General features: G+C 36.5%; 2 protein-coding genes across 2 annotated transcripts; both read left to right on the top strand.

The window, feature by feature from the left end:
• The first annotated feature begins 6,651 nt into the window (after positions 1-6,651).
• On the top strand, positions 6,652-15,738 carry LOC112043353 (odorant receptor 4-like). The gene is made up of 9 exons (XM_024078734.2): positions 6,652-6,928; positions 7,266-7,418; positions 9,639-9,821; positions 10,505-10,700; positions 11,462-11,555; positions 12,448-12,549; positions 14,250-14,338; positions 15,094-15,160; positions 15,622-15,738. The coding sequence occupies exons 1-9, from the start codon at positions 6,652-6,654 to the stop codon at positions 15,679-15,681; spliced, it is 1,221 nt and encodes a 406-aa protein (XP_023934502.2). The 3' UTR covers positions 15,682-15,738.
• A 1,113-nt stretch (positions 15,739-16,851) lies between these two features.
• Positions 16,852-19,277, top strand: LOC112043277 (uncharacterized). Its single transcript, XM_024078597.2, has 3 exons — positions 16,852-17,001; positions 17,593-17,844; positions 19,039-19,277. The coding sequence occupies exons 1-3, from the start codon at positions 16,941-16,943 to the stop codon at positions 19,275-19,277; spliced, it is 552 nt and encodes a 183-aa protein (XP_023934365.2). The 5' UTR covers positions 16,852-16,940.
• The last annotated feature ends 997 nt before the right edge of the window (positions 19,278-20,274 follow it).

Below are 20,274 nucleotides of genomic sequence, written 5' to 3'. Positions count from 1 at the left end.
GCCTTGTCGCTGGCAACTGATTTACGAGTGTGTTTGTAAATACGCCCAACTAAGTCCGCTTTAACTGCGTACGCATTGGGAATGTATGGACTGGAAGGCTTGTTGTGACAATGAAAATTTTCGATTTTCAATTTGAAATAAATAACTAAATAATGAAAAAAAATCAAGCTTTAGACTGGAACCTTTCTATTTGGTACCCGTAGCCACAAAATAAAGAGTTACAGGAATGAGTCTGACATTGCATATCTGTGATGAATGACCATTACATTAACATCAAGCCCATTATCTTTTGGAATCAAAAACCTCTCTAGATCTTTCCAAATCTTTCTTCTTTATATCATTGTGATAACATACAGTTCGTTTCATGTAGATGTAGCATGGTGTCGGGGACATTTCGTTTCACTCTTGAAAGTTTGCCGCGATTCAGGATAATAGTACGAACAAAAATCATATCACGAACGTCATACAGGCGACTGTTACCGTACCCATGTTATCTGAAAAACATTTTTGTTTGAGGTTTCATAAATACAGACATCTACTGAAACTGACATTAATCTCAATGTAATGTTAAACTTTGGTTATTACCAAATGGGGTGCCAAGTCGAGTAATCTTCCAGTGTTCCCGAGTTCTGAGAATCCTTTAGGACAAGTTCGGGTGACGTACGCTTGAGGCGGTGCACCGTTTGAGACAGTGTACTCGGTTAACATCGACTGACAATACATTTGCCTAGGGTTTTTTTTTTAGAAAAATAGAATAATTGCCATATTTTTTATAATGTGACCCATATTCCCATTCCCCTCCAACTAGTCGGGAAATACTGTGCTAGGAGACGACAATAGACCAACGGGGTGAGGATTGAACCACCACCCTTCGGTGCTGAGTCCAACCGCTCTTACCGTTGAGCTATTGAGGCTTATATCATTATATCGGCCATCGGCTCTTTGAACTATGTGGCCTGCCCATTGCCACTTCAGCTTCGCGACTCGCTGAGCTATGTCAGTAAGCCTCTACGAGGTATTCATGACAATTTCCCCACGATAGGAAACGAAAAATCTAAAAATGCAAATCTAAAATGTAGTCCATAAGACAAGAAACAATAATTTAAAAAAAAAGTCTAATTTAGAAGCACAGATATTCGTACAGCGCATTGTCTTAGAAAACAAAGTATCTACTTACCTTACTTTTTAATATAAGAAATATTTCCTGCAGCAGGTATATAAAAAAATGTTCATTTTCATACTTCGCTGGTATGAAGAGGGAAATTTAATTAAACCTCTAGATTGGTCGTTAAGATTACAAAGCCACAGAAACGTTTCCGTTCACGAGATGAAATACTAGCAGAGTAATATTAAGGAAAAATAATGAAAAAGACAGTGGTATAAGGACCATCTACCCAATAAATGGACATTTTAAAATTTTAATTATCATGGAAAAATTCGTAGGCTTTAGGTATATACTTATTTAATTCGTTCGTTATCAACCCACATTCGGCTCACTGCTGAGCTCGAGTCTCCTCTCAGAATGAGAGGGGCTAAGCCAATTGTCCACCACGCTGGCCCAATGCGGATTGGCAGACTTCACACACAAAGAGAATTAAGAAAATTCTCTGCTATGCAGGTTTCCTCACGATGTTTTTCCTTCACCATTTGAGACACGTGCTATTTAATTTCTTTAAATACACACAACTGAAAAGTTGGAGGTGCATGTGCCGATCTGGACCGGGTTCGAACCCGCACCCTCCGGAATTGGAGGCAGAGGCTATCCACTGGGCTATCACGGCTATTAATTATTTAATTATTTATATTTATTAATAATGATTAATTTTCATTATATCAGATCGTTTTTACAGTAGCGATATGATGTATAAATGATGCCCAAATGAAATCTAACCAAATAAAAATATTTTTCTTTCTTTCTTTCAAAATCTTGCTGTCGCCAATAACGACCTACATTAATAAACTCTTGAGAGTTGTAGAATAACACCACAGAAATGCACTGACCTGGAAGGAAAAATATAAGCATAATCTTTGTAGAATGCGCGGATATATTTGCATAGACATATTTGTATATTCAACTTTATATAGAAGACTAGCGGTCGCCCGCGACTTCGTCCGCGTAAATTTCGATGTCAACTTTACTACTACCCCTACCCTACCCTACCCCTACCTTACCACTACCCCAACCCTACCCTACCCAACCCCTACATCTACCCTACCCCTACCCTACCCTACCCCTACCCCCACCCTACCCCTACCCTACCCCTACCCTACCCCAAACCTACCCCTACCCTACCCCTACCTTACCTACACCCTACCCCCATCTTACCCCTACCCCCATCCTACCCCTACCCTCCCCATACCCTATACCTTTCCTACCCCTATCCCACCCGTGCCCCTATCTCACGCCTATCCTACCCCTACCCTACCACTTCCCTATCCTACCCGTACCTCTACCCTACCACTACCCTACCTCTACCCCTACCCTACCACTACCCTAAACCCGGCCCTAAACCTACCCTACCCTACCCGTACCCTACCCTACCCTGTAACTTTTCTATCTTACCCCTACCCTTAGCAAAATTGGTCCAGTCCTTCGAGAGTGGTAGTATGACCAAGAGAAATAGAGACTTCTATGCTAATAATATAAAGAGGTAAAGTTCGTGTGGTTGTAGGAGGTAATCTCTGGATCTACTGGACCGATTTGGAAAATTGTTTCACCAATAGAAAGCTACGTTATTTGCGAGTGTCATAGGCTATGTTTGATCCCCATATTCATACGGGAACGGGAACTACGTTAATGAAAGCGCCGGGCGTCATATAGCGGAATTTCTGCGTCTTTTAGAAATTTTGTATTATCTCCGAAACTATTTAAGTAATTAACATACTGTAAAGGGCAAATCTTATCTCTATAATATCCTTGTGATTATTAAATAATTTATTTTAATAAGGATTAAAGTTTAGTTGTATAAATAATGACGTAAACCTAAGTATATAAAATTAATAATTTTTATAACACAAAAGGTACTATATCTGCTAATATATAGAAGATAGATATATGGTGTCGCGGACTTTTTTGTAGAACTTTTAAAGATACATATAGTCTCCATACATTAATTTCAATTTTACACAATAGTTAAGGCAGCGCATTCGAATAAGTCTGTTTAAGAGGATTTTCAGTCCGACCTGTATGACAAAAACTGTGATAACTCGGCTAATATATATGATACCAATATAAAATATAGCCTATAGCACTCCCCGATAATGTAGCATTCTACTGGTGAAAAAATTTTTTAAATCGGACCAGTAGTTCCGAAGATTACACCATTTAAAAAATGTGACAAACTTACAAACTTACAAACTTTACCTCTTTATAATATTAGTATAGAAGTATAGATAATCATTTGAAGAATGTCTCATTGAGAGGTATAGTGTAAAATTCATTAATTATGCTATTAAGCCGTGATAGCCCAGTGGATATGACCTCTGCCTCCGAGTCCGGAGGGCGTAGGTTCGAATCCGGTCCAGAGCATGCACTTCCAACTTTTTGGTTGTGTACATTTTAAGAAGTTAAATATCACGTATCTCAAACGGTGAAGGAAACATCGTGAGGAAACCTGCACACCAGAAAATTTTCTTAATTCTCTGCGTGTGTGAAGTCTGCCAATCAGCATTGGCAGACTGGCGTGGAGGACTATTGGCCTAACCCCTCTCATTCTGAGAGGAGACTCGAGCTCAGCAGTGAACCGAATATCGGTTGATAATGATGCTATTAAGCCTAATTCACACGACAGTTAAAAAAGTGTTTACCCAGGGTTGGCACTTTTATAACGTTCATAACTTAATTCATGATCTATTTCCAACGCCCAAAATAGAAAATGCAACACTGGTCGATAAAAAAGCGTCGTGTTTTAAAAACGCTATCGTGTGAACATATATGCATTTGATGTATTAAGAACGCTTTTTGACGTCCGTTAAAAAAACTCTCGTGTGAACTAGGGCTTATTCGCGAAATCTAAACGACAACGTCACCCAGACGTTATCTAACAGAAAATCCTCTACTTGCGTTTTATTCGGAAATCAAAACATCCTCAAGATTGTTGTTGAATACAATTTTCCATTGCGCCTTCGCAAATTATATTGTCGTTTATAATCTGACTAGCTGACGCCGCGCGGTTTCCCCCGCGTGATTCCCGTTCCGGTAGGAGTACGGGGATAATATATATATTCCTCGATAAATGGGCTATCTAACACTAAAAGAATTTTTCAAACCAGACCAGTAAGTAGTTCCTGAGATTAGCGCGTATAATATTAGTATAGATTATTCGTAATAAACTTCGGCAAAGTGACGCCTTCTATTCAATATATGAGGGGTTTTTTGAAAAAGTATTGAAAAATAAATTAAAGCACGTTCGACTCAGGCAATAAATAGAGCGCGGGTCGTTAGTGAGGACGTACGCTGAGCCGAATCTCGTTGTAGGAAATTGATGCTCGCCGCATTGCCTAATATAGGCACTCAGTTCGCAAATAAATTACATTAAACGGAATTTCTGTTTTGCTATTCTTGAAACGTTGAAATATATATGTAAAAATATCATTTTGCCGCATTTTATTGTAATTTTTTTTATTCCCAGTAATTTTATAAGTCCGAGAAATATTTAATCATTTCTAATATATCTAATATCTACTAATTAGCTTTATTTCAGGTAGATACGGTACGAGGCATGCACCTCCAACTTCTAAGTTATGTGCATTTTAAGAAAATTAAATATCACGTGTCTCAAACGGTGAAGGAAAACATGGTGAGGAAACCTGCTTACCAGAGAATTTTCTTAGTTATCTGTGTGTGTGAAGTCTGCCAATTCGCATTGAGCCATGGCGGACTATTGGCCTAACCCCTCTTATTCTGAGAGTAGACTCAATTGAGCTCAGCAGTGTGCTGAATATGGGTTGATAACAACGTACCGTAATCCGCAATGTGATAATCGCAATTAGGTACTCTGGCATGTGTAAACACACTCGACGCACTGCAGTATTTAGGCAGGTTCATCAGAATGCGGTATCCATATACTGCGATGTACTATTTGAGCCTAAAAATCACGGAATCCATTGAGGCACCGGGACGAAAACTATTCTGTGTCATCAGTCTTTGTATTTTGTTCAACTTTCAGTATCTAATGATATCTAATACTTGGATATCATAATGGCTTCCCTTTGTAATTAAAGAAACTTAAACACACTCGACGCACTGCAGTATTTAGGCAGATTCATCAGAATGCGGTATCCATATACTGCGATGTACTATGTGAGCCTAAAAATCACGGAATCCATTGAGGCACCGGGACGAAAACTATTCTGTGTCATCAGTCTTAGTATTTTGTTTTACTTACAGTATCTAATGCTATCTAATACTTGGATATAATATTTGCTTCCCTTCGTAATTATGGAAGTTTGTTTGCTTACAATTAGTATAATCTTGATTAAACAGATCCAGTTTCATCAAGACCCAAGAGTCAACGTAGGAATCAATTAGGTATACAATTGTTATTCGATGTAGTTATTATTCAATGCCAATTAAAATGATTTTACTTTTTTTAGTTGTTATTTGAATCGTCTACATATTACTAAGTTACTCATAAAGGTAAATGGAAAGTAGAAGTATATACAACTTTTAGCTTTCGCGAAGTTTCTTTTAGTTTGACAAAAGTATTAGATGATATATTATTACTAGGCGTGGTCCAAAAACTTTGAAAGCAATAAAAAATGGGTTATTCGACTATATGCTTAAGTAATAGACAGTCATATTTTATATCTTACTAGCTGACGCCGCGCGGTTCCACCTGCGTGGTTCCCGTTTTCGTAGGAATACGGGGATAATATATAGCCTATAGCATTCCTCGATAAATGGGTTATCTAACACAGAAAGAATTTTTCAAATCGGACCAGTAGGTCCTGAGATTAGCGTGTTCAATCAAACAAACTCTTCCGCTTTATAATATTAGTATATAAGTATAGATAAATGAAGTGAATAACTAAGAAACTTTATACTTCTGGTGCTGGAGCAATAGGTACTTTAAGCTTAAAATAAGGTTAAACAGTTTAAAAAACTAAAAAACACGTTTTTTGCACGCATTAAAAATTACAAATATTGAATTTAAGTCACGTTTACTATTATTTTTGTATTATACACAGCAAACCCTTTATCGTAATCGAAGTGGGTCAAATGAAGATTCCAATATTTTCTTACATACCTACATAGTTACAAGTGAAGCTAATATAAAACGTGTAATTTATTCAGCCTATAATTATTTATTTTACAAGTATATGTACACTAAATACAACGTTCTGTGTGTTAACGGTATTTACGAAATTTTCGTAATTTATTTTGTACGAGTTAAAATAATATAACTTGCATGCGTCACAGTGGAACACCGCTGCGGAAATTAACTTTTAATTGTAACGTTGGGTGTGTGATTGACACAGTGTAGAATTACCCAACTATTAAACTGAATCAACCCTCCATTGTCTGATAACCCTTAATTGTGAAATCACTGTTACCTTCGAATAATTTATTAAAGAAAATTGTTGGTCTTACAAATGTTGCTTCCATGAAAATACGTCGCAAAGTTAGTTTTACTCGTCACAACCCTCAAGATGTCCGCTAAAGGCAAAGAAACGGCAAAACAAGAAATCCACAAAACTTTGAATTTATGCAATTTTTGTACGCGAAAGATAGGCATTTCTTTCATTGACGAATATGAAACTGCCGTCATTTGGAAACTGTGGATTCAATTGTGGTTTATTGGCTCAGCCATTGTATTGTTCTTGAAGTTAAGTGGTCAAGTGAACTACGTTGTCAATAAACTGGTGACTTCGTCTTCAATAGAGGATTTTGTGGCCAGCCTACATATCGTTGGCTACGATACTATGAGTTAGTTTTCAAATGTTAACATTCTGCAAATTATGCTCTATAAAACGTCTATAAATCACTTAGACAACAAACAAAAAAATTAGAAAGCTTTTTTGTTGTGAATTAAAGTCAGGTTAAGAGCTTGCTTAAAAATAATTGTTTCTTCTCTACCTGAATTTACCCATTTTGTAAGTATTGGAGAAATCGGCTACGTAATATTGTAAGGCTGTATATTTTATAGGCATTTTCACCTATAAATAGACAACATTATCTTGAATTTTTGGTTCCTTTATGAAAATTTCTGTTCAGTCTTACAGTTTCTTCAGCTTTAATTGTTAAACGTTGTTTTATATTTAAGGTTTCGGTAAATTATTAACGATATGGTGGATGAGGAATGTATTCCGTAAACTCCTGACGGAGCTGGAAGACTTGTGGCCAATATCCGACCAAGACAAGGATGCTACTGATATCAAGAACGAAAAGCTCTCGCGATTACGAATCATACAATTTTGTAATATCTTTTTTTATATGTCATTATCATCATCATTAACAGCCGATGGACGTCCACTGATGGACAGAGGCCTCTTGCAAACTCTCTTCCAAACACCACGGTCTCGAGCGACTACGGTCTCGAGCCTTCTTGGCGCAGTGGTGTGCGTGGAGGATTTACAAGACGGAGGTCCTAGGTTCGATCCCCGTCTGGGCCGATTGAGGTTTTCTTAATTGGTTCAAGTCTGGCTGGAGGAAGGCTTCGGCCGGGGCTAGTTACCACCCTACCGACAAAAGACGTACTGCCAAGCGATTTAGCGTTCCGGTACGATGTCGTGTAGAAACTAAAACGTGTGGTTTTTCATTTTCATAACAAGTTAGCCCGCTTCCATCTTAGATTGCATCATCACTTACAGTCAGGTGAGATTGTAGTCAAGGGCTTACTTGTAATGAGTAAAATAACTCGGAGATTTCTGCAGTGCGGCAGTACCAGATCCAAAAACCATCTAATCCAAAGTACGCTCGTTTCACTCTGATATACAATCTTTATTTAAATTTATTCAACACGTAATTTAATTGATAGTTCAATAATTTAAATGATTCCTTTCCCTTTAATTATTCTTAAAAACTTATTAATTTTCGTACTACAAAAGGTCGCAATACAATTGATGCAGGGGCTAAACTTTTAAAACATATTTATGAAGCATGGGAAGGTTCTAAGAATGCTATTGGTGTGTTCTGTGATCTGTCCAAGGCGTTCGATTGTGTTGACCATAACACCCTTCTACTCAAGTTAAGCCACTATGGCATCAAAAGTGTTGCACTCGATCTCATTGCCTCTTATCTCAGTGATAGAACACAAAAGGTATGCATAAATGATATAAAGTCGCACGGTTCCACTACCATAATGGGCGTCCCACAGGGTTCAATTCTTGGTCCTTTTCTATTTTTAGTGTACATAAACGATTTACCATACCATGTCAGCGGCATATGTGAGTTTGTACTGTTTGCTGATGACACATCCTTAATTTTTAAGTCCGACAGAAATAAAGATAACTCTGACGACGTAAACCGTGCCATATCGCATGTGTCGCATTGGGTCACTGCAAATAATCTACTTTTGAATGCCAAGAAAACTAAATGTATTGAGTTTTCATTGCCAAATGTTAAAAAATTAGATAAGTCTGTAATGATCGATGATGAAACACTGGAAATGGAGAGTTCCACAGTTTTCCTGGGAGTGACCTTGGATTGTAAACTTCAGTGGGGTGCTCATATAGAAAAACTGTCTGGTAAACTTAGCTCAGCGGCATTTGCCGTGAGAAAAATAAGACAGTTTACTGATGTTGATACAGCTAGGCTTGTTTATTTTGCGTACTTTCACAGCGTAATGTCTTACGGTATTTTATTGTGGGGCAAGGCTGCCGATATACAATCTATATTTGTACTTCAAAAAAGAGCAATTCGAGCAATATATCAATTAAAATCACGCGAGTCCCTTCGTCAAAAGTTTAAAGAAATAGGTATACTAACAGTAGCCTGTCAATATATATATAACAGTATAGTATATGTAAGACAAAATATTAATTTGTACAAACGAAAAGGAGATTTAAACCCACGTCTTACTAGACACGGGCATAAGTTAGTTATTTCTGCATATCGTCTCCAAAGAGTAAAAAAATCTTTTGTAGGTTTGGGTGTACTCTTCTATAATAAGATCCCAAGACTGTGATGGACCTGCCAATGCATAGCTTTAAGCAATGTGTTAAAAAACATTTACTTAGTCGAGGGTACTACAACATTGATGAGTTCCTTAATGATAAAGATGCTTGGAGGCCGTTGGATCAGCTTCCACCTTCACACAGAAAGTAAAACTATAAGAAATGTAAACAGTAATTGCTATTAATTGTAAATTATAATACTGTATGACTTTTTCAAAAGAGCAACTGTTGAGTTTCTTGCCGGTATCTTCTCAGCAGAACCTGCCTTCCGAACCGGTGGTAGAATCTTTACAAATAGTCAACTGACGTGTCAAAAGTGCTTGTAAACTGAGCCTACTTGAAATAAATGATTTTTGATTTTGATTTGATTTTACTAAATTAAAACATGCAAACTCTAAAAACACTGTGTCAAACCCAGATATTTATTTTAATGTTGATATTATTTCTCTATGATACGTGTCTGCTTATAATTAATTGATTTTAATTAAAGTCTACAATATATACTGCTTTATGTGTTTCAGGGTACGCGTTTTGGAATATATTCGGAGTTTGGCTGTACAACTTGACTCCGATAGTGATATACGTGTACCACAAGATTCAAGGCGCACCTGCTCATTTAGGCTACATCTGGCACTTATCTTATCCCTTTGATAAGACGCTGCCCGTATACCACGAACTCGCTTTTGTCTTTGAATGTTACGCGGGTAATAATAGCATCGTTTAAGGAGTATTAAACTTTGTCATAGGGTAGTTTATAAAGTAATATTGTCAGCTAGATACTCAACTTCGGAAATATTTCGATTATTTTCACAACGTATAACATTTATTACAGAATTAATTAACAGCTGAATACATTGGGAATTTTACAGGCTGTCGTTATGTATAACTAGCGGACCACCGCGACTTCGTCCGCGTGAAACTCGATGTAAACTTTCAACTACCCCTACCCAACTCTACCCCTACCCTACCCCTACCCTACCCTACCCCTACCTTTTCCTGATTTTTTTTGCTATAAACCTCACGAAGCCCGAGACCTTTCCAACGAATGCCAAACCGTGGAAATCGGTTCGTGCGTTCTGGAGTTATTGCGTCAGGAAGTTTCCTTCCGACTTATTTTTCCTCCCGACTTATTTTTATATAGTAGAGATATGTTCTTAAAAAGCCTTGCATAACCTTAAATGAAGTAGGAAATCGAAACTACAATATCAAAAACGACAACGACAGTGCTACAGAATATGTACAGTACAGTAACATCGTTACAGAATAGCCCTGCTGTATTAGAAGATAATTTGTTTTTAAAGATTCCAAAAAGTTTACCATTTACAAAAAAAAGAATTCATTCACACTTCGTTTGAATTCATTTTGTACATTTGTAACATATTTGCAGGTACAGTATCAGTTTGGTCTATGTTGGGATCCGATATATTTTTTATGAACATGGCCAGTCATATAAGTATGTTGCTCCGGCTGTTGCAACTGAAGATACGTCGCTTAGCAACGGAGGACACTAAGAGTAAGATAAAGAGCGTAGACTGCTACGACGACATCGTAGGCGTTATTGAAATACATCAGAGACTTATCACGTATGGACATTTTTATATTACGAGATAATAGGGTAGTTATATCAAATTTAATATGCACAATATTATTATCGTATAGTACATGGAATATGGGTCTGAAATATATCGCTATTAAATAATAAAAGTTAAGGATATCTTATAAAATCAAATTAAAAATCATGTATTTTCCAATTTTCCAAACGTCAAAATCGCTGTCGTCCATTTTGTTACTTGATGTACTAAACATGTATCATCTATGTACTAAACGATAAAGTAATATTTTTGTCAAACGCTCCGTTTGTAAGCGACTTGTTACAGTAACGTCATGAAACAGTTGAAATATAGACCATCATGGTCGGCAGGCGGTTTTGCTCGTCCTGTAAAAAAATATCAATTTCAATCTATTAGAACGATAATGTACTATTTATGACCATTAAAAAAAAGTGTCAACTAGCCTATTGTTTTTTAATATCGTTAGTTTTTATTGCAGGATCCCAATCAGATACATTACGATTTGTATAATATCTACAATAATATTGTAATTTAGAGGAAGGTTTTATGTTTGTTGGTTTTTTGTACTGAATAAGTTCACTATTGGACTGATTTTATTTACTTTATTTTAGCTACATTATCAGCGTGTAACATTATAACATTTAATCTATTATTTATTCCCATTTTTCCACGGGAACGAAAACAGTATAGGTGAAACAGCGGGCGTCTATTAGTTATGTATAATATTAAAAAAAAAATTATAATATTGATGGTACATGTATTTATTTTTTTAGATATGGAAAGGATTTAGAAGACGCTTTCTCGGTCGTCTTTTTGATTAACGTCTTGTTAAGCTCTGTTAACATTTGCTGCGTTGTTTTTAATATCGTAAGTTGAAATTACATATTTTATACAGGCTGCTCGGGAGTATTTCCCATAACTCCAAGGTTATATTCTTTAAGATAAATTTATTAAATATATCCAAGGAACACGTGTTCTAAAATATTTTCGAAGTAAATATTTCTTTTGTAAATAGATCCTAAAATGTGTCCTCTAAGTACGCATGAGTATATTAATGACATAGCGAAACATTCGTTAATAAATATCACGAAGTAGCTAATTACTTAAGTGCGGAGTGCCAGTTGCAACTATGTCGTCGATATAGACAATATCAGATACAGGCAGCATCTATACTACTATCAGAAAGTGCAAGGGCTTATATCAGGGCTGTCCTGAAGTAATCAAGAAAATCACTGCACCACAGAGGTCGTTGATCTCGTCAAAAATATAGCCTAGTTTTGTCATCATCATCTTAACTTGTCATTGAATAAAAAAATGTTTCTTTTCATTTTACATAAAGTCGTGTGTTACATAGATAGTATAGATAGATAAAAAGTTTATTTTTTTTAGTTAGTTTAGTAGTAAAAATTAGTTTGGCTCCTTTAAGTGCATTCGTCTACACCTTGAAGTTATGGGAAATACTCCCGAGCATCCTGTATATTATAATGTTATATGAGGTTTAAATTAGCAGGATTTTCATATTGTTGTTTTAAACAAAACTACCACAAAGATCTATTTATACCAAGCCTTGATAAATAACGAAGAAGGTACCTATATCTAAATATGCAACATAATTAATTTGCCAAATTTTACACTTCATATAAAAAACACGTAGGTAACTATTTAAGTAATAAAAAAAAATGCCAAATTAAACGTAATTCTTTTTCAATGATAATTATTGATTCACTCATAAATCTGATATTCTATATCATAAATACAGCTTCTAGATCCGTGGATGGCGATGAGTAATAAATTTTTCCTTGGAGCAGCGTTAACTCAAGTTGGCATTTTATGTTGGTACGCGGACGATATTTTTACTTCAGTAAGTAAATATACCTACTCAGTAGGTACTCATATTAATAAAAAAATTTATTTGTGTAGTGTAGTATTAATTATTACCTATACTTTACTTCTTTCAACGTATATTAAAGTTAGATTAATAGAAGTATCTTAATGGCAAAGAGAAATATCGAGGGTAGATGAAGTTTTACTTGGTTGTATTTAAATTGAAGCATTGTCTAATCAGTCAAAATACAACCAAAATATACCAGTCAGAATACAATGTTATCCAGTCAGGTTTTTTAAGCAAGATACTCGTTATAAGATGTTGCGATATTTTTGAAAGAAAATGAAAGTTTAGATATTTCTTATATCATCATAGTTATTCGTAATCGATGTTTGATACGAATCTTTTTTGAACTCAAATAAGGACATGGCCGAAAAATGACATTGCGTTTACACGTACTTAGCTAGTGTATTTATATAATAAAAATAGAAAGATGAATTAACACATAATTCTTAACCTCTCTGAACTTCTCAGTTTTTATTTAAAAATAAAAAGATTGCAATATGAATTCGTCCACATCCAATGCTTCTGTCCAAAGAATACTCGCGCTAATTTTAAGAACTACTGGTCCGATTTGAAAAATTCTTTCAGTGTTAGATAGCCCATTTATCGAGGAAGGTTATGACATATATATAATCCCCGTATTCTTACGGGAACGGGAACCAGGCGGGTGAAACCGCGCGGCGTCAGCTAGTAATCAAAATAAAATCCATACCATGCCTAAAGGACTGAGGTGTAGTATCGTGTAAATAACTACATACACATCAATTTTTTTATATGTTTATACGTCTGGTTATATAGAGAGCAACCAATTCATGATATTAATGAAGCACTATAAAACCTTTTAAAAAAATAATGTGATTTAAACAAGCTCATAGGTATTTTAGCACTGTACTGCTAAACATGTAACAATTATTTGTAGGTAGGCGTTATAGATAATAATAAACGAAGATGTACCTACCTTTTTTTTGCCACACATTTGAGATCTACAGGTAGGTAACGTACTACACCGCTAAATCGCTTGGGGATACGTCTCGTCGTCTCAATAATTAGCCACTACTAATACACCTATCTACCACCAGATCAGAACTTCAGGCCTATTTTGTATATACATTTTAGTGGTTTTAGTAGGTCACATTTTCAGCGGTGGATATTTTTCTCGGTGTACGATTCTGAATAATTCGATAAAAATGTGGCCTACTATTACTTAATCCATGTCAGGTTACCGTAATAATTCTCAACATCTGTATGATATTGTGAAGCGTCATAAGTGCTTTACTATCAGAATTATTATTTATTTATACTATAAATAAATAATTATTCTTACTTATAAATCTTGCAATACCTAGAGCTCGTCATTATTTGGAAGACGAGCCTACGACGGTCAGCGGTCAGCGAGCCAGCGCGGTTCACCATTTTGCAATGCAACATAGTACATAGGAGCGGACGTTTCGCGCGAAATAAACATAACATGTTTAAGTCTAGTCTGTTGTAATGACAACTTCTGCGAGTTTAATATTTATAGTAATTTAATATACACATTTTTAGCATTATAAAATACCAAATATCATTTGTGTAAATTGAAATTAGTAACTCATACAAAAATCGGCCATGTCCTTTAACCAATAGAAGCTGAGTAAAGTCAACTAACTAATAATGATTCTAACTCTATGTAGAGCTCAGGAGTGGCGAATGCAGTGTACGAGAGTGGATGGTACAACAGCAATATTCGATGTCAACGAGCCTTGATGATACTGATGCAAAGGTATACAATAATACAGATATACTAGATATATTAGATATACTAGATATACTAGATGTACTAGATATATTAGATATACTAGATATACTAGACATACTATACTAAAACTAATAAAATAATTTAAATTACCAGCTAATGCTACAATAAAAGGACTACGACAAATTTAAAGATTTAATAATTTTCTGTCAGTCTTTTATGTGGCTATACAGATTTTATGTAGATTTCACAGGTATATAAAATTCAACTTGGAACAACAGAAAAGTTTATCAAGCGACAATAGTTGCCCTTAGTACTTCATCTTTGTCGTTACACTCTTGACAGAGTGGTCGTGGTCGTGTTCGTCCTTTGGATGTAGTGGCAAGCATCACTATCCGTCGCCATTAAAGGTCACCTCTCGTAGCGTGGCTCTCCTAGCACTAGCAAGCATGGAGAGCGGTTTTTACTTGGTCAATCCAGCGAATTGGTGACTTGCCACGCGCTCTTGCGCCCTCCACCTTTCCTAGCACCACAAGTCGCTCTATGGACGTGTCATCTCTTCGTATGATATATCCAAAGAAAGTGAATATGCGACATTGGACTATGGAAGAAAGATGCTGTTTGATGCCCAGTTCTTGGAATATTTAAATGTTGGTTCGAAACTGTACCTTTAGTATTACCTACTATAAAACGAAAAGACTAAAACATAAATGAGGTATCTCTGACTATAGTTCTATTTAACCTACTAAAGAATCTGCTTAACTGACTAAATATTTTTTCAGGTCTCAAAAACCACTTTACTTTACGGCGTACAAGTTTCGCTCTATCACCATGTCAACATACAGCTCCGTTAGTATATTGATCGTATTTTGTTTTTTGTAGAAATAGTATCAAAGATGCACAGGTTGTAACCGCGTAGTTCCCGTTCCCGTGTGAATATACAGGAATAAAATACATCTTATGACACTCACAAACAACGTGGCTATCTAGTAATAAAAGAATTTTCAAAATCGGTTTTGTAGATACAGAGATTATCCCCCACAATATTGCGCAGGTTGTAATAATAAGGAAACACAATGTTTTTCGGGTGAGAGTTCGCTACACCCTATATACCCTAGCCATATGTATACTCAGAGGCACAATTATCCGCCAACGTTTAATATGACGCGAGTATATTAAAGTGGGCGGATAATTGTGCCTCTGAGTATATAAGAAATGAAGAAACTTTATAAAAGTTCTATGCATTCTATCTATTCTATATCATACCTCGTTTATTTGGCTCCGTTCACTAAATTCAGATTTTGTTTCAGATTCTAACAAGTTCATACTCATACTTTACGTTGCTCTACACTATGTATCGAAGCGATTAGAATTGTCATGGTCATAGTTTATTAACTTTTACTTACAATAAATATTCTTACAAGCACTTTATCTGACATTTTTTTCAAAAATGTTAAATATACAGTAGGTATTCGATTTTTTTTTAGCAAACAAACTGTTCACGAATAAAAATTTCAATTCGATGTACCGTTTTGTTTCATTTCAAGTCCTATTATGTAATTTATACAAGTTAAATAACTACCTAGTTTAATTAAATTCCAACAATAAAACGACATTCGAGTATTACATAGTCAAATAAGAAAACTGACCACGTAAAGTATTTTTATTCGTACGGAAATGATTTGAAAATGTACTTATCTAAAGGTTTTATTATTTTTATTTATCAAGGTAAGCTTGCTTTGAATTTGTTGGAGTGTATTTATAGATATACCTATAATACCTATAATTTAATTATGCGCGATTTCACCAGCTTATGTCCCGTATCTATAGGAATATTAAGATAACAATCAGCTAATAATTATACTTTTCTAGACTGCAGTCTCTATGCCAAACATAATCTACATTATTTAAGTCGTTCTGACAAAAATCCGTCTAACGAAACTTTCGCTTTTGTCAAGGCTTCTTCAAAGAGAACGCGTATTTAGCGCATGTCAGAACTTTAGCATGATGAGCCGTGATAGCCCAGTGGATATGACCTCTGCCTCCGATTCCGTAAGGTGTGGGTTCGAATCCAGTCCGGGGCATGCACCTCCAACTTTTCAGTTGTGTGCATTTTAAGAAATTAAATATCACGTGTCTCAATCGCTGAAGAAAAACATCGTGAGGAAACCTGCATACCAGAGAATTATCTTAATTCTCTGCGTGTGTGAAGTCTACTAATCCGCATTTGGCCAGCGTGGTGGACTATTGGCCTAACCCCTCTCATTCTGAGAAGAGACTCGAGCTCAGCAGTGAGCCGAATATGGGTTGATGACGACGACGACGACGAGAACTCTAGCCTGTCGCGTTAAAGCGTCGGATTATGCGGTAATACGAGTTTGGTGGCATTAGCTGTCAAACATACCTGATTCCGCGTCAGAGAGTTGTGACATCGCTTTGCGTAGGTACTTCTAGCCATCTTCTAGCGCCAGCAGTGTGTTTAACAGTCGTCATAACAATTGTGATATTAATTAAAATTCTTTCAGCGCTACCACATTTAGTGTTAACAAATTCGTGTAATGATTTAGTATGCTCAAATGTATACGACCCAGTCTGCGGTGAGGCTATCGGTCTGCACAGACAGAAAGTGATGAAAATATTCCAAAATATTTGTTATCTTCGCCTGATGCAATGCCAGTTCAGATTTACAGGTAAATAGCAACTTAACGCTATTAATACAATAGTATTTCGTATCATTGTTACAAGTTCCTCGATTACTGGTGGTATTAACATTCATTATTTATGTTATTGTGGAGGGGGGTATCAGTGTTGGTATAAATAAGAGGATATTTGATGACTTGAGCTCAGTTATTAGGTAACATAGACACCGTCACGCTGCCAGTCGCGTTAATGATTTTGTGAAATAATGTTATGTGTTGAATTTATTGATAATGTTTTACGTTGTTATTATGATTTATCACAGTGTGGGCATGGAGAACAAGTTTCACAACACCTTTCACAAGACCTTTTGATGAATGGACCATTATTTCTTGCCTGTCACTAACTACATCTCCGAGCAATAAAAAAATCAGTTTAGCCGTTTTTACGTGATTAAATATAAAGTTGGATATTTGTTTTTCTATAGAAAATAATTTAAGAAGCTGGTTAACTCGCCAAAACTGCTATGTCTAAAAGAAGAAGCATGTTTGGACATATGGAAAATGAAAATTATTTCGGGGTGTACTCATAAAGAGTTAAATGATTTTTACATATAGATTATATTTTTCTGTATTATGTTTTAGGCCTTGAACAGATTCCAGACGAATATTGCAATATAGACAAGGTGAAAGTTTACCTTATATCCGGGCGTCGGCTTTACGACTTCAGCATAGTAGGGGCGCACCAAGCCTGCAACCACACTTGCCCGACATATTGCCTGGACACATATGACCCGGCGTGTGCCCAGATCTGGTCCAGCAACATGCAGTCGTACCATTACAGACCCATGATAAATCACTGTCATATCGACATGTACTCGTGTGTTGCTGGAGTCAGTAAGTTTTTTAAACTTAATATTTCTTTTAGTACTTGCATACTTTTGCAGTGTTTTGTTTACGTAGTCAATCAAAATAGATGTCGATTATATGGCTAGACAGTTGTTGAATACTCGTAGTCACGTATCATCAACGACCCATATTCGGCTCACTGTTGAACACGAGTCAGGATGAGAGGGGTTAGGCGTTAGTCCACCACATTGGCCCAATACGAATTGGCAGACTTCACACACCTATTACAATTAAGAAAATTCTCAGGTATGCAGGTTTTCTCACGATGTTTTCCTTCACGGTTTGAGACACGTGATATTTAATTTCTTAAAAATGCACACAACTGAAGTTTTCAGGAGGAAAAAAACGTGATAGCCCAACGGATATGAACTCTGCCTTCGATTCGGAGGACGTAGATTTGAATCCGGTCCGGGGCATGCACGCCCAACTTTTCAGTCACATATTAACTGCTGTAATTATTTCCTGACTGTTAGTAACATTCACATTCTGCATTTCTATAAGAATTCAACATATTCCGATTAGAATTTAGTTTATAATCTAAGATAACTCTGTTATGTTGTTCGCTTTCAACTCAAACAATTCTATACAATTGTTGGGTTGAAAGCAGCTCCGTGCTCTCTATAGGTAATAACGATATTGGAATAGGTAATGCGATTATGTACTCGACTGTCTCTGCCTGGCCTACTAAACACATAATTATGCTCGTGTCAAACTACTTACCCAGAGGAAAGCCTGAGTAGTATAGTATAGTAGAATCGAATCAATTTTTCAAAAAAATTTACGCCATTTTCGATCATTAAATAATGAATTACTGGAATAGACTTTTTTATTAGTGTGAACAATTTTTTTAGACCACCTCTGTAACGCAGTTGGTAGTGGTTGTGGTTCTCAACAGAGGATCTAGGATTCGATTACCAGCTCGATTTTAAAATTTCTAAATTGGCTCAGGTCTGATCTTATGGTAGGCACAGACCTTGACAAGTTACCACCCTACCGGCAAAGACGTACCGCCAAGCGATTTAGCGTTCCAGTACGACGCGAAACCATCGGAGGCGGAGGCGGAATATACTTGTGCCTCTTCCAAGTAAGAACGCTTCCATCTAAGACTAAGACAATTATCATCATTTGTGTTCGCAGTCAAGGACTAACTCGTCATAGAATAAAGACAGAACTATCTTTCAGATGTCACAATCCAGCCTCTGATCGGCAAGTGTTACAATAACCCATCTGCAATAGACTTCATGTTAACCGTCGCATCAATGAAAACACTGAAACTTCTAGACGAGCCCCCTCCTCAGCCACTCCCCGCACAAGGACGTACTCGAAGAGCTAACCACAACACAAATGTCAACCAGCTGTTTAAAAAAGAAATTAAAGATTTCATAAAGAAGCTCACAACTAAAATAAAAACATTCAGTTAATTGAGTTTTCAGAAACGTCTAGTCTTCTAGTCTTAAGTTTGTTTTCCTTTAATAAACTTTGTGAGTACCTGCTTTATCTTAATGAAGATTTTAATTGCTAAAGCTCTCAAAGTCTGTTGGACTTAAGTATTTGAGTAATCAAAATATTGATTACTGGCGGACACCCTGTAGTTTCACCTACGTAGTTCCTGTTCCTGGTGAAATATGAGGGTGTAATATATATTTTTTATTAATTGCGAATAATGTAGCTTCCTATTAGTGTAACGCCCCTTTCATACGCAATCCAGTTTTGCAGGACTGGCTTTTTACTGTATCCGCCGTATCCGTATCCGTTACTGGACGCTGTGTGAACACTGCTATTAAAATTAATTGTGATTAACCGGGTTCCCGCTTTTTAATAGACTACGGGTCCAGTTTCTAGTGACAAAACCAAATGGCACAATTCGATCGGATCGGTTTTTTGCAGCACCCTCGTGTGAACGCTAGTATATAAACACATTCGCCATCAAACGGAATCCTGCAGAAAACGAGATCTTGAAAAAAACTGGACTGCTGTGTGAAAGGGGCGTAAGCGTTTCTAAAACCGGTTTAGCCGTTCCAGCGATTTGTACGGAAAAACCGACAGAATAAGACGTGATGATCACCACACTACTAACTGCCTATCTTTCGTGCATGAAAGAGAATGTAGATCGCACTTTAATAGTATACTAACACATACCGCGCTAGATAGAGATAAGCAATGAACCAATAACGCTGGTTAAAGAGTCACGCTGACCGGACGCTGATCGTCGTCGCTGACGGCTCAGCGTGTAGCGACGACCACCGCACGCGCTGATAGCTACTCTGAAACGCTCCCTAGGAGTTCATACATTTCGTCTGTCAGCGTCTTATCAGCGTGACTCTAAAACCAGCCTTAAATACGCCACTGCAATAAACCCCTCAGTAAAAGAGGTGCCACCTTTACTTTTAGAAATATTGCTGAAAACTTACCTACTAG

Source organism: Bicyclus anynana, chromosome 4, assembly GCF_947172395.1.
Source record: "Bicyclus anynana chromosome 4, ilBicAnyn1.1, whole genome shotgun sequence".
In the NCBI taxonomy this organism is placed as follows: domain Eukaryota; kingdom Metazoa; phylum Arthropoda; class Insecta; order Lepidoptera; family Nymphalidae; genus Bicyclus; species Bicyclus anynana.
Note: the sequence above shows the minus strand (reverse complement) of the source record. Positions and strands in the feature narration are given on the sequence as shown.

Bases quoted from the DNA above. Each gene is read 5' to 3' on its own strand.
- LOC112043277 (XM_024078597.2), top strand. From the start codon at position 16,941: ATGAAAATATTCCAAAATATTTGTTATCTTCGCCTGATGCAATGCCAG. The intron at 17,002-17,592 runs GTAAATAGCAAC...ATTATGTTTTAG, and splicing joins ATGCCAGTTCAGATTTACAG to GCCTTGAACAGATTCCAGAC. The intron at 17,845-19,038 runs GTAAGTTTTTTA...ACTATCTTTCAG, and splicing joins CTCGTGTGTTGCTGGAGTCA to ATGTCACAATCCAGCCTCTG.
- LOC112043353 (XM_024078734.2), top strand. From the start codon at position 6,652: ATGTCCGCTAAAGGCAAAGAAACGGCAAAACAAGAAATCCACAAAACT. The intron at 10,701-11,461 runs GTATGGACATTT...TTATTTTTTTAG, and splicing joins ATACATCAGAGACTTATCAC to ATATGGAAAGGATTTAGAAG. The intron at 11,556-12,447 runs GTAAGTTGAAAT...TCATAAATACAG, and splicing joins GCTGCGTTGTTTTTAATATC to CTTCTAGATCCGTGGATGGC.